This window comes from Rhipicephalus microplus, chromosome X (genome assembly GCF_043290135.1).
Source record: "Rhipicephalus microplus isolate Deutch F79 chromosome X, USDA_Rmic, whole genome shotgun sequence".
Classification (NCBI taxonomy): Eukaryota; Metazoa; Arthropoda; class Arachnida; order Ixodida; family Ixodidae; genus Rhipicephalus; species Rhipicephalus microplus.
Genome location: NC_134710.1, coordinates 324,879,174 through 324,892,955, shown reverse-complemented (window position 1 = coordinate 324,892,955; position 13,782 = coordinate 324,879,174). Strand labels below are relative to the sequence as shown.

General features: G+C 40.8%; 1 protein-coding gene across 3 annotated transcripts in view; it reads left to right on the top strand.

Annotated features, from left to right (window-relative positions):
• LOC119186533 (phosphatidylserine lipase ABHD16A) overlaps window positions 1-6,045 on the top strand; it is a 98,114-nt gene extending 92,069 nt beyond the window's left edge. For all 3 annotated transcript variants that reach the window (XM_075879604.1, XM_075879605.1, XM_075879603.1), the window contains exon 21: window positions 5,565-6,045. Coding sequence is in view for 1 of the 3 variants with exons in the window: in XM_075879605.1 (XP_075735720.1) it covers window positions 5,565-5,599 (35 nt within the window). In the remaining 2 variants the exon portion in view is untranslated. The remainder of the gene's footprint in view (window positions 1-5,564) is intronic.
• The last annotated feature ends 7,737 nt before the right edge of the window (window positions 6,046-13,782 follow it).

The window sequence follows — 13,782 nt, the reverse complement described above, 5'->3', positions numbered from 1 at the left end:
TCGCCGACAGCGCAAAAGACTGCGGTTTTCACCGATGCAAGCGACGCGTCATATCGGCCTCCGCCGCAGAGACTGCAGCTTCGTATTTGATGAGATCTTGAATGAGCTGCTCGCTGATTCCGTATGGTGCAAAGTGTGGTGCAAAATATGTGGCGAGTACGCGAAGCTAGTCATGGGTGACTGCGACCACGGCCTCACTAAGAAACTGATAGTGAAGTGCAACTGTTGTGGCGAAGAGACGACGGCATAGAACTCGCACAGAGTCGATGATGAAAAGTTGTGCAATACATTTGAGACAAACCTTTTATCCACACGTGCAATGCTCTGTAGTGAGAACGGCCAGACATTCATGAACCATATTTTCACGATTATGGGACTGTCACGGCTGGGGCTGCCCAATAAAACGGCAATCTTTTTTATACCTGGCTCCCCAAAGAGGTGTCTGATGGTGTCATATTGGAGCTACACTATATCTGGTTCTACTGAACCAGTTTCAATAATTCTTTTTTGTATGAAAGGTAGTGAATCGACAAGTGCAGTAGGACTAGTACATAGTTACATATTATTAAAGAAAATTTACAAAAATAATTTTTTTGAAGTTATTACAGTAAAACCACGTTAATTCGTACTTCATGGGACCGGAGAGAATGTCTGAATCAACAGAGGATACGAATTATGGGGAGTACAAACAAAACACTTGAAAAATGTCTTCTACACCGTCAGACTTTTATTTCTTAAAAAATCTGTGTTCGCGGTTTGCTTCACGGATGCAATGTACGACGAAGTCGCAATTTTGCGTAGTTCCTGCAGGTGGCTTAGTCCGCGCACACTGTCCGAGCGAGGAAAGCATGCATATGTCCTCCAAAACAGCCTACGCATGCGCAGCCTCAGTCATTGTGTGGCGTGGACGCTCGTCAGCATCACTTACGTCCTCGACAGCCGATTCGCCTTCACTGTCCAAGACTTCGGCGACGCCATCACTGTAGGTCATTGTGCCGGCCATGGCAACATCGCTGTCAGTTGCGAAGTAGTTGCCAAGGGGCACATCAGCTGGCATGATGCTCACATAGCGGCCGTCTTGCTCTTCGTCGGTTTTCTCATCGGCCACTACACCCGGATTAGCAGCATCGTGCACGAAGCCGCTATGCCCAAAGCAGTTTGCGACTACTGCAGGTGGTGTGTTGTTCCACACGTATGTCAGCATGTGGATTGCGCTTAGCAGGCTTACTTCGTACTGCTTGCATGACTCCATGCAGAGCAACATCCGCTCGAGTACCTGCCGTCGATAGCGGCTTTTCACGAATTGTACGATTCCCTGGTCCATCGGCTGCAGAGAAGCCGTTGTGTTCGGAGGCATGAATAGCAGTTCAATGTTCTCGAGCCCGGACACCTTCTTGTGTGCACTACAGTTGTCTAGTACAAACAACACCTCCCGAGCCTTGGCCGCAACGCGGTGGTCGAGCTGATGCAGCCAGGCTTGAAAGAGTTCGGCAGCCTTATAAACCTTTCTGTTGAACTGGTAGTTGACAGGCAGCTGCTTAATATTCCTAAATATCTTGGCTTCGCAGCTTTCCCGATCACAAGCAGCGGCAGCCGCTCTGTGTCTGTCATGTTAGCAGCCAGAATAACTGTCACGCGCTCTTTACTTTTTCACCGACGCACGGGTCCCCCTTAAACGCGATTGTCTTGTGAGGCAGAGCGTTATAGAACAGCACTGTCTCATCAGCGTTAAAAATGTTGCATAGCTCGTACGTAGAAAGGCATGCTGATAGTCTAGACCGCCTATCCTTAATGAGAGTTAATGAGTTTTCAGTCATGGAGCAATGTACATTTTGGATGGGGCCAGACGCCGTGGCCGAATTAACCATAATTCTGAATTAACAAGGGTCAAATTAACAAGATTTTACATTATTGGGTTTCACAGTTGAATTTTGTTGAATAAGTTGAATAAAAATTCAAGATTGTTATTAAATATTCATTCTTGCCTGATTGAACCTCTATATCACCCTTGATCAGTGTAGTGTTCAAGAGATTTCCATAAATATTTTTAACTTGTCCTCAAATGTTGTTTCTTGTTTTCTCAAAACTCTGTTTTTGATCATAGTGTAGTTTTGGAGTGACGATATCTCTAGTGGTACTTATACTATCGCAGTGATTCTTGTTTTGTTAGAAAAGTGGAAAAATTGAGAGTGTAGTAGGCATAAAATTTGATTTAATAACATTAGAGATGTTTTCAAAAAGTAATAATTTTTTCTGGGTTGTTACTAAAGCATCTTGCTTACAAAAGTTTGACATGCTGTAACTTTGACCCAAATCACTCTAGAGCATTCACTCTTGTGGCACTGCAAGCTCCGACTATATACCATCATTTTCATATGCCACTGTCTTTTATTACTACCAGCATTTAAGAGAAAACTCTCCTACAAATTCTTCAATGCAAAAAACATGAATGTCTTAATATTTTGAAAAGTACTTGTTTGCCAAAAAAAGTAATTGCATATTTGAAATCAGCATGTCAAAATACATAAGGGATGAAAGTTTCATCAAAATTCTCCCATAAATAAACTTTTGTTTAAGTGGGGTGTCTCCCCTTGAAGAAGTAAAATATTTAACACAAAAATAAAGTTGAAGACAAATGGAAGTTTTACTAATATATTATCATGCACTTAAGCTGGTTTACTTGGACATTTTGGCATCTTAGGGATTAAGGAGAAGTATGACATGAATAAAACTCTAGCTTCTACCCACAGGCTCGCCCACGAGGGAAGAGAGCGGGGGTCATTGGTCACTTGTGGTAATCTTTTTTGCTGCTGCTGTGGTAATCTTTTTTGCTGCTGCTGTACATACCTAATATAAAAGAGCGGCAGACAGGTTTTTGGATATCGCAGACAATTCTTCTCACTTAGCTTTAGCTTGCCTATATCCCCTTCAGGCGTGAAGTATCATGCATGGCCAATTAAATGTGTCCGATTCACATGGTACTATGTATTTCAAGGTACTAAATATTACATTTCAAAAAAGAAAATGAAACAATGCATTCTTTCTATGGCTGTGTGAGTTTAAGTAATTCATTTTAATAAGCAAGTAATTTAATATTTAATAATTCTGCTGTAAGTCATGTTCTATTTTGATATGAAAAGAATTAAATCATTGGCTCCAAACGTGTGTGCAATGATTTGTTTCGTTGTATTCATTCAAAGCAAAAAAAAGGGGTATACTTTTAACATTGGTTCTGTAATGTGGCTTTCTGAACGCATTGTCAAACATCATAGTGCCTTTGCCAAAGTGATTGGTTGCACTTCTGCGCAGCACATTGAGGTTAAGTCAAGACCTATTAACTATGAAGAAAGTTCATTTAATCTAATGATCATTGTATCATGCTCTGTTTAGGCCACAAGTTTAAATTACCACAAACAAGTTGCATATACAAATGTAGCCACTGCCGCTGAAAGGGATACAATTCCAGCTACGTATTCTACTGTTAACGGGCAATCTTGGTGATGTGAATGTCAAGTGGAATTAAAAATATTCGTATGTCTAAAAATTTTTTATCGCCAAAAACTAGCAAAATTAGCTTTCAAACCACGGTATATGCTTTTATAAGATTTATATTCATTAAAAAAGAACTTGTGTATGCCTTTCTGAAACGCGTGTGAATGAACCAGTGTAAGGGACGGTGGAGTCTGCTGCCATCAACCAGGGGCGTAGCCAAAGGGTGGCCCTCCAGGCACGGCCCCTCCCCCCCCACTCCCCATATGTTTTTTTTCTCCATGGCACAGAGAGTGAAAAATGGCCATATTAAAGGGATGACCCTCCCAAGTTGGTGTCCCCACCCTCCCCCGAAATTTCTGGCTACTTGCCTGTTGTCAATGCGTGTCTCAAAGCTAAACAAAGTGGTGAAGTTCTCTTCATCATAGTCATAAGTGGACAGGAATGCCGACGCACTTTGTGCCTTTTTATGACTCTCCTCTAATTTACCACTGTGTTCGCTGTGTCCCTGAGCTGCATGGTCACTATCAATGATTGCATTAATAGTGACCACAGTTTGACGCACAACGGTTGCAGCAAATCGGTAGTTCCATTTTCAATTCATGTGCACTGGCCTGTGGAACTACATCGTTGCTGCCAATAATCGCACTGCTGCGCTTTCGTCTTCAGTGGTTGTGGCAAGCAGCATTGCTGTAACTTGCTGAGCATTGGATGCGCATGTATTTCTGGGGTTCTTTGTCACCATACATGATTACGTTAGTAGCAATGATCATTTCGCCAGCAGCTGTTATGGCAAATGATTACCAGTTTTGACTCTTGGTGCACTGGTCGTGTGCTCACTCCCCAAGCTTCTGGAGCACAATTCTTTCAGCCATTGTTCGAATGTTTCGGTTCTGGAGTTCATGTGTCCCATCGCGATGCTGAAAAGTGTTAGGATCATCTGAATTTTTGCTTATTGGACGAAATGAAATTTGGGCAGGGAATTTTATTAATTCTATCAGACCAATACTCGTATTAGCTGGGTTCATATCACCGAAATTCTACAGTTGTAGTATGACAAACTGTCACTTGTAACAGACAATATTTCCAGCAAATCTTGTGTCTGACAAAATTCTAAATACAAGTTCATGTTCGAAACGCCTTGCGGGTTTCTCTCTCTTCTCTTTGTTCACTCATTTGTCATCGGGTGAAAATGAGCTGTGAACGTTCAGTACTTTGTCAGGGAACAGCTGCTAGTCTTTTTGGACATCTTGCAGCTCATCATCAGTGATGTTCAGGGCCTTTGTTTTGTAGGACTAGGCACATGCAACACTGTCATCAGATGAGTGGGTCACATTGAACAATTCAGTGCCACCATGCTCCTGTTCACTTGCACAAATTTGTTTTTAATTCCAGTACTAAGGTGAAGCCAAGAGTTGCTTGCTTTATGCAGAGGTAGCAGTGAAACATAAGTGAACATGCATGGTGTTCCAAGTGTCTGTTGTTGTTTTTATAACTATGAAAACAACAAAATGGTTGGCACTTGTTTTTTTTCTTTTAGTAGCTTTAGTATTATTGTTCATTATCATCAGCCCGACTACGTCCACTGCAGGGCAAAGGCCTCTCCCATGTTCTGCCAGTCAACTCAGTCCTGTGCTTGGTGCTGCCACTTTATACCCGCAAACTTCCTAATCTCATCTGCCCACCTAACTTGCTGTTTCCCCTTCACCTGCTAGCTTTCTCTTGGAATCCAGTCAGTTTTCCTTAATGACCAGCGGTTATCCTACCTGCGCGCAACATGCCCTGCCCATGTCCATTTCTTCGTCTTCATTTCATTTTATTGTTATTTATTTGTTGGTATTTATTGGTATTTATTTGGTATTTATTTTATATTTATAGTGTTATTGTAAATCTATTATTAATTCTTAGTAGCCACATGACAAGTGAATTTGTACCAATATTTGGATTTTTATGGTGATCTGTTCATCCAGTGTTTTTGCTCTGCGCTATGTGTTTACTAATGACATGGTTGTTCACCTAAATATTTTACTAGTGTGTACGGATAGAACAGCAATATTTTTGTTATTGTTTTGCAGAGCGGACTCCACCACTTCCTCGAGCCAGAATGTAGAAGAATGCGCTTTTTTTTTTTGTTCCTGGATAAGCTTTTATGCACCCCCAGAACCATTGTGGCACTTCTGTGTTGTGGTTTTAATTTGAAATTCATTACCCTTAAAGGTTACCTGTAGGAGAGCATGAGGCTGTGCTTTCTAGTTTATTTTTGTCTTCTTTTAGCGCAGGGTTTGTGCTTTAATGTATTCTATGCCTACACTGTGATACAACTAACTGCAAAGCGAGTGGTTCAGTATTGTTTGACAACAGCTGGGTTCTGTTAAATTTGTAATTTTAAAGGCTACTCATCATGGCTAGGTGCGAAGGTTGGGTGTATGTTAGACCCTATGTAACTTTTGTTCTCTTGTATTTTACATTCCCATAGTTACTTTTCATTACACACAAAATCTGTTGAAAGAAACAGTTCTGGAAAGTGTGTCATTAAATGTGTTTTCTGGAAGTTGACTCGTGCAAACTTGTGAAAATAGTCATTTCTTGCCTTTTTATTTTGATACATTGGCCTACCTTTTTTGCTTTTACATTTTGCTCTAGTAGTATTTGAGGTGTTCATGCATGTAGTGTGTGTGACCTTTTGGGCCACATATGGACATATGTGACAACAGAGAAGTCGTTCTGCTCAGCATTCATCGCACCAAAGTAGACTAGTTTTGCTGCCAAGTGTTGGCAAAATGTGTTAACCAGCCATTAGTGCAACTGGTTTTAATAAATTTGCTGGTTTTTAAGGACACAGCTGCATCTGGAAAGAAAAAAGAGAGTATATCCATCTCTTACTCTCGTCAACCTATAATCTTATTGTTTCAAAGCACAGCTTCTATTGGTTCGCCCTCTGAAAAAGCGGAAAGCTTTCTGGTAAAGCCTGGCCATTGCTGTGGAGCTACATGGAAGAAAGTGTTGGGCGATGCAAAGCACATGCGAATGTGGTGCATATGGATACTTGTAATAAAAGGATTGCGTGAAATGTACTTTCTGCTAAAGAAATACCATATAGATTATATTATTGAGTTTTGAACATGTATTTGTGTAACTAATGGAAGTTATGAAGTGTACAGACAGGGTTATTTCTCTGCCCAATAAGTTACACTATTTTAACCTATCCAGCTTGGTTACATGCGTTGCATGTTGTTATGCATCGTTTAAATTTTCTTGATTTGTACTAGTTGAGAAGTTTAACACTCTATTGAGGTGTTGCATTGTAGTGGCGTGAATAATCTTTTCACTGGGTGAACTTGTGGCCAGAAAGTCTAGCAATACTTGAATCGGGATGTGCGGCTGTCGGTCATTGAATCTCTGCTTATGGGCCAAGTCTTTCCACTGTTTGTACATCGATCACGGTACATTCTTAAGTCATCTCTTGTGCCTACGTACCTTTGAATGCGTTGAAACAGTAGTTACATCAAGTACACAGTCCAATTAAGCAAGACATCTTCTCTATAGAATTGGAAAAAATGGTAAGCTATTTATATGCGAAAGTGCATCTTGTGCCAAGCTAGAACTTGATACTTGGTGTCCAATGAGAAACAAGCGGCAAAAAGTTCTGAAAAGATGTAAAATATTCAGGCATCTGATCCTGCAGATCTCTTCTGCCCTCAGGTGCACAGGAACCTCATTGGGGCCATTGTGTATGTGTGTGTGTGTTATACGGATTGTTCCTATGAACTTACAGCCAAGGTTTAAAAAACATTGGAGAAAGAAATAAATCTTGGAAATTCTGTATAGCAAGTCGCACAATCTTTGCATTATCTTCAATTGCATTAGCCGTAAAAATTACCTCCACAAGTGGTAATTTCACTGAAAAACTGAATGTCTAGAGCATTCAGAAAAGTGTTAGATTAAGCAGTAGTTAGTATTTCACATGACCAGAAAGATTGTTAAAAAATATATATATAATCATTGAGAGCGTTCTGCTTCCTGCTCAGCCCAGTAACCAAAGTGCACAAAAACGTAAATTGGAATGCTTTTCTAAATATTACATACACACACAAAGCCATGCGACTTGCCTATCGCAGTGATGGATGTGCTGCTCCAATCGCTGTAAACTGCTCCAAAGGAGAAATGCTCCAAAGTGTGATTTTTGTTAGTAATTGCTCCAAATCTGCTACAAAATGGCACTTGAAAAATTAAGATGAACTTTCACTTTTTGACCAACTCGTAAGTCCAAATAAACAACTGAAAAGAATCTGTATACTAGCATCTCAGTATGCCACTAGTATGCAGCATTATATGCTCTGATCTCATTTATGCAACAAGAACTGGCATGTTGAGCATATAGGTCATTTGGATTTTTTTTTTTCAGCTAGACATGCAGCCTAGTGTAGTTTGAAAATGACCGTAATTGCTTTTGTTTTATACCGATTATCTACTGCTTATTTTGGAATAGTTGCATGTGACTGCGATAATTTCTAAAATGTGGCACTCAAAATTGCCAGTTTGATTTCTACCAGAAATTTTAGTATTTTAAATATATAGCTCATTTTATAGCATGTTTGTTGACAACCAGGCGCCTCTTTGTTTGCTTCTTGGAGTTTATATTGATTGTCGTGTGTGCAATATGTTTCATAATAAATATTAACATTCATGAGATGCATCAGCAATGCTTCGAACTCCCAATTGGTGTGTGGCAAATTTTGTATCTGCTCCTAAAACACCAATAGCTGCTCGAAACTAACATTTTTTTCCACTCCAAAAGTAATTATGGCTGCTTCAGAGCGATACTTTTCTGCTGCAAAGTATGCTTCAAAAAGTAAAATGTCACTTTCATCACCGCTATTGAATTTTCAGTATTTTTTCTATTTCTGGGTACAAGGCCAAAGGTGTTTTAAATTGGCTTGTACGAATATTGGAATGAATAATGCAGTATTTGGATTCACTTCCTATCGAATTTAAGATATAGAAAATTTCGAATTATTCGAAACATGTGAATGGGTGCGTATTAGTACACATGTGTCACCTTTTGAAGGTGGTTTTATTGCGGTGGAGCATTGCTCAGCTGTGAGAACACGTATTCAAAGGAAACCTGCATTGCCACGAATCCCCCCTTCAAAGTTAAATGAGGGTATTGCCCTGACATCAATTCATTGTTTAAGCTTAAAAGCATGGTATACCTACTAATATTCTCCAAATATAGCAAATTTTTAAAAGTAACATATTTTACAGGCTATCGCTAGCATTCTAGCAAAAGTCTATGATACTATTCAAGGTTGTTGTGGCTTTATTTGATGGAAAAAATTGTATTTGCACAGGCCTTGTCTCAAATTTTTAGATATATTATGCAGGTTTCTTACGTCATGCGGAATATGACCATTTTTCTCTATAATATGTGGTATATATGCTAATCGATTCGAAATTATTTGGTCAAGATCAGTATTCGCTTCTAATTTGCTTCGAACGTGAAATTCACTATTCACACAAGCCTACTTTTGAAACACCCTTCTGCTAATCATGCATCTTGCCTCTACAAGTTTTGGCATACAGACAGTTGGAACTTTATCTAATAAGGTTGTTGGGATTCTAGAATCATTTTGTTAAACTGGGAATTTCATAAATTGAAGCATGTGATTTTCCAGCTCTTTGAAATCTAAAATTGTAATGGTGGGATGACCAAAAGCCATCAGGTCGTTGTTTTTACCATCACTCTGCTCATGTGCATGTGAAAAGTTCGAGGGTAGCTCTGACATCTATATTGCCTGGACATAGGGAGCAATGTGTCCGGGCAGTGCAGGCCAGAAAGAGGGATACATAGAGTGATGACAGGTGAAAAATATGTGCAGAACGGATGAAGTGATTGTGCATGCAGGCCGAGCCAGAAAGTCGCAAGAAGTTGGTGAGGGAAATGAAATCTCGTAACCAATCGCCGCTCTCCGTAGCACTAATGCACATAACAGCTCCCATGCATAGTCTAAAAGGCTGCCAGTCATGACGATCAATGTTGAACAGATTTCAAGTGCATGCACTTAGGGGCTCGGCTTGTCATCCATCATTGGATCTCGTGTGGCTTGGTCACGCTCATACTAAATTGGTTCATACAGGCCTTAAACAAAACTAGCAATTCTCAAAACCAGTTTAATATAGACAAATAGGATAGATTTTTTATTTCCAGAAATACAAAGATTTTGGCAGATAGCATAGGCTAAAAGCTGTTGTCAAACAGCTTCACTGGGTTGATGGTCCCTTACAGAGCATGTGGCAGTTGTAAGAAAACGGTATCAACATTGCTAGAAACTAAAGAAAAACTAAATGTTGACATAAATGTACAAAAAAAATCTAAATATTGAGAATAATGAAAAGAAAAATTTTATGCGCAGGAAGACAGAAAGCAGAAAATCATACAAAATTGGCTGTGACAAGTGAAACGTACCAATAATGCGAAAAATAGAAACTGCATTTAGTCATCACATGTTTACAAAGTGCGTCCGGAGTCGTTTCGCTGAGAAGCACCTGACATCTTTATATTGATTTAAAGTATGTGGCAAATTCTGCTGTAATGATTCTAGGCTATAATCATTACGAAATCTAGTAACATACCACATCTCATTATTTCTAGTATTGGTGGAAGTGTCTCTAGGTGTCAATGATGCAGTAGATTCAAAAAATTTTTTAAAAGCTCTCTTAGAGAAATAAAAAAAAATAAAGCTGGCAAAAAGTGTGGAGATCTTCTATTTTAATACCTTTATGATTAAGGAAATGATGTCTGCAATAATATAATTGACAGATAACTTTGAAGTAATTACAATAATTAATTTAAAATAGCTAAAACACTTCCGAATCATGCGGCCTATACCTATGGTATGCAAGAGGGGCTGCCACCGCCTTAGCAAGTGCAGGATTGCTCGTCCACTATAAGCTACATTTGAAGGGGGAAACACCGAATGAACTCGCTGCAGACGACGCATATCTTAAGTGCCGTAAAAAGTAGGACGTCAATAAAGCACTGCAAAAAGTTGCATGCATGTTGCACGCAGTTTGCGAATCTCCCTTAGCAAGATTTTACTCGTGCCATAAAACCCCATAGGGTTACCTAAAACATTGATGTCATCAGTTATTTCAAAAGTTTGCTGCGGCAAGCTTTCGTGGGGTCCTGTTTTAAGTGCTGAGTAACCCACCGGTGGGCCACGTCGCATATCTCCCAGGTGCGCTGTGACTCACTGGTGAGTCATGGCACCCAGCACCAGAAAAAATTTCTCCGATAACCTCTTGCTACAAGAATCTTGTTTATTCATTCATGTCTAGTAAATTTATTGCATCAGGAAGCAGGTGCATGGTCGTAATATCACGGCCTCATAGAAGGGGCACAGCCTGCGACACACGTGTTAAACGAAATAGCGTGATTTCTACAAACAGGAATCTGTGCGCATTTCCTCAGATTTCATAGTAGAACTGCATTTAGTGCAGGATTTGGAACTGTACCAATTGTTACACAAGAACACTTTCAACAATTTTTTTTATTTCTTTTGAGTATTAGACGACTGACCCAAACAGTGGAATGCCGAGAGGAGGGGCAGACAAAACACCAGAACGATTCTGCGCTCTGCGTGGACCATGGAGTTTTCTAAATATACACTAGAGGGAACTCTGGCGCTCGTGTCTATGGGAGCTGCAATGCACAGTGCTTCAGCGAGCATGGTAATTATGGGTAGTACAAGGATTTGTCTAATTTTAGTACTTCTGGCCGTGTGTGTTCGTGTTGCTTGGAGCTGTTTTCTTGTGAAACAAAAACCAGCAAATGTTCAGCGGTTGTACTTCACCACCTTATTTTAGGCTTACCATTTAAATCAAGTCGCGAAGTTCAAAAGGGTTTGTTTTTTCTTCGAAACAAGACCAAAAGGCAGCAATAAACGAAGCCACAAGTGCGATTCGCCGCCTGGAAGTACGAAAACTAGGCAAATCTGTGTACTACCCATCATTCGCATGGTTGCTGAACGATCGCAGTGCCAGAGTCCCCTCTAGTTAATTTTAGGAAACTATGCACTTCATAGGGCTTCACAACACATCGGAAGAGCTTATAGAAGCTCAAAGAATCGCACAATATGAAAGACTAATGCAGAGTAAAACAGGTAGAGCCATACTAGAGGAACTGGGTATAAACTACGCAAACCAATTTGGCGCCAAAAAGGATATCCCGTATGAAATCAGGAAATGTTTAGTAATCTTACCGATTCCAAGAAACATGCACCCCGAACATCACAAAGCAAGGAGAGCTGAAAGAGCGAAAAATATACATAACGTAAAAGATTTACCGGAAACAACATACGTAGACGCGGCCAAATACAAAGGAAATGACAACATGACTATAGCAGTAGTGGACTACAAAGGAAATTATAAGGTCAGCGGCTCGGTGAGAACGAGCTTTGCAGAAGAGGCGGAGGAAGCCGCTATTGCAATGGCCATAGCATCCATCTCGACTTCACTCATTGTTAGCGACTCGCAGACGGCTGTGAGAAACTTTGCACGAGGGCGAATATCCCAAATAGCTTTAAGAATATTGGTTGGATGCAAGACCAACGAACAATAGAAATAGTCTGGGCACCCGCTCACTCCTCCTTGCCCAGCAATGAGGCTGCACACCAGACAGCTCGAGGACTTGCAGACCGAGCCTCTGGATTGCCCTGGTCGAGCGGGGAGGACGATGAGATATTTGAGCGGATGACCACTTACAGAGATATTACGCAGTATTACAGGCTAAGCAGGAAAATTTATCCTCCCGCACACTCGTCATTGAACAAAGGACAGGCGGTGGCGTGGCGCCTACTCCAGACCCACACGTTTCCTAGTCCGGTAACAATGAACCGCTCCGTGCCGGAACTTAATTCGGAAAGTGTACATTTTGCCACAACAGGGCGGACTTAAACCACATTTTATGGGCATGCCCGCAGGCCCCCATGAGAGGCGAATTTCCAGACGGGAATGGATGGGATGCCGCGCTCCTCAGCTCTGACTCTCAATTACAAGCCCGCTTAATACGGCAGGCCGAAGACGCCGCCAGGGCCCATGGGATCATGGCCGTCGTCTAGGTTTGGTCCTCCTTTCTCCTCTCGCACCTGAAAGGGGAAGAGGACCTTTCTGCTAAATAAATAAAGTTTGTTCATCATCATCATCTATGGCGTCGACGAAGTAGTCGTCTCAATACTGGAATAGACTAATGCATAGTTCATGGTTGTCCAACTTTCTATGCATGTTTTATCACTCATGCGCTTGAAGTGAGGGTCACCTGTTAATGTTTACTTTTTTCATGTAGATAACTTCTGTTCACCCGTTCATATGAAGAAGGGTGAAGAGTACTGACATATATATGTTTTCATTTATGAAAAGATTTATTCATAGCTTTGAAATCAACTTGTTATACCAACTCTTTTGAAAAGTGCTTCACAGTGGCTCATATTTGCACCATTTCAAGTTAACAAAAAAAACACATATGAGAACAGTGTTCAGCTGAAAAAAAGCTTCAAAAAATGTTTTAGGAAGCACTACCAATTTCAATATGCTGACATTACTTCGCAATGCTACTGATTTTCTGCAGGAGGGCCATGACGCTAAACTTAGTTCATGTTGCACTCTTGAGCCGAGAAAAATACACTCATATAGAATCTGAGTGACAGTATTCCGTAGCTTGGAAGCGAAAGGTGGTCATTAGCATTTTTACGCATTCATGGGGCAGGTATATGCCCATTTCAATGACATGCTGGACAAGGCATTGGTAATAACAAGGGTTAGCATAGTGCTTCGCCTTTCTGAGTGGTGTCGCTATGCATAGGGGGAGGGGGGGGGGACATGTAGGTGTGATGCAACACCCTAGAAAACTACTGTTGGTAGAACTGACAGTGTTATGGCAGCTATGAAGCATGAAGTAGTGTGCTCCCAGTCTCGCCTTAATGCTGCATAAGCAGGAGCTCTTGCAATCACCAATTACAGCCAGCATAAATAGGCATGTTACTGCAGCATCAGAGACTTGCAGCAAAAAAGACACTACTGAATTAATTGTCTGTTCCGTTGCATTCCACATGAACGTGACAATAGGGGTGATAAAGAAAAGCAATAACACTAGATGAGTAGGCTTCATTAAGGGTTTGTCAGGCTACTTCCAGAGTTCAAAGGTGTGGTCTGCATTGAGTCAATGTATGGTGTTTGCCTGGAGGCTTACTTTGAACTGCACAAAATTGCAGAAGCAACACAGATAGGTGCACTGCT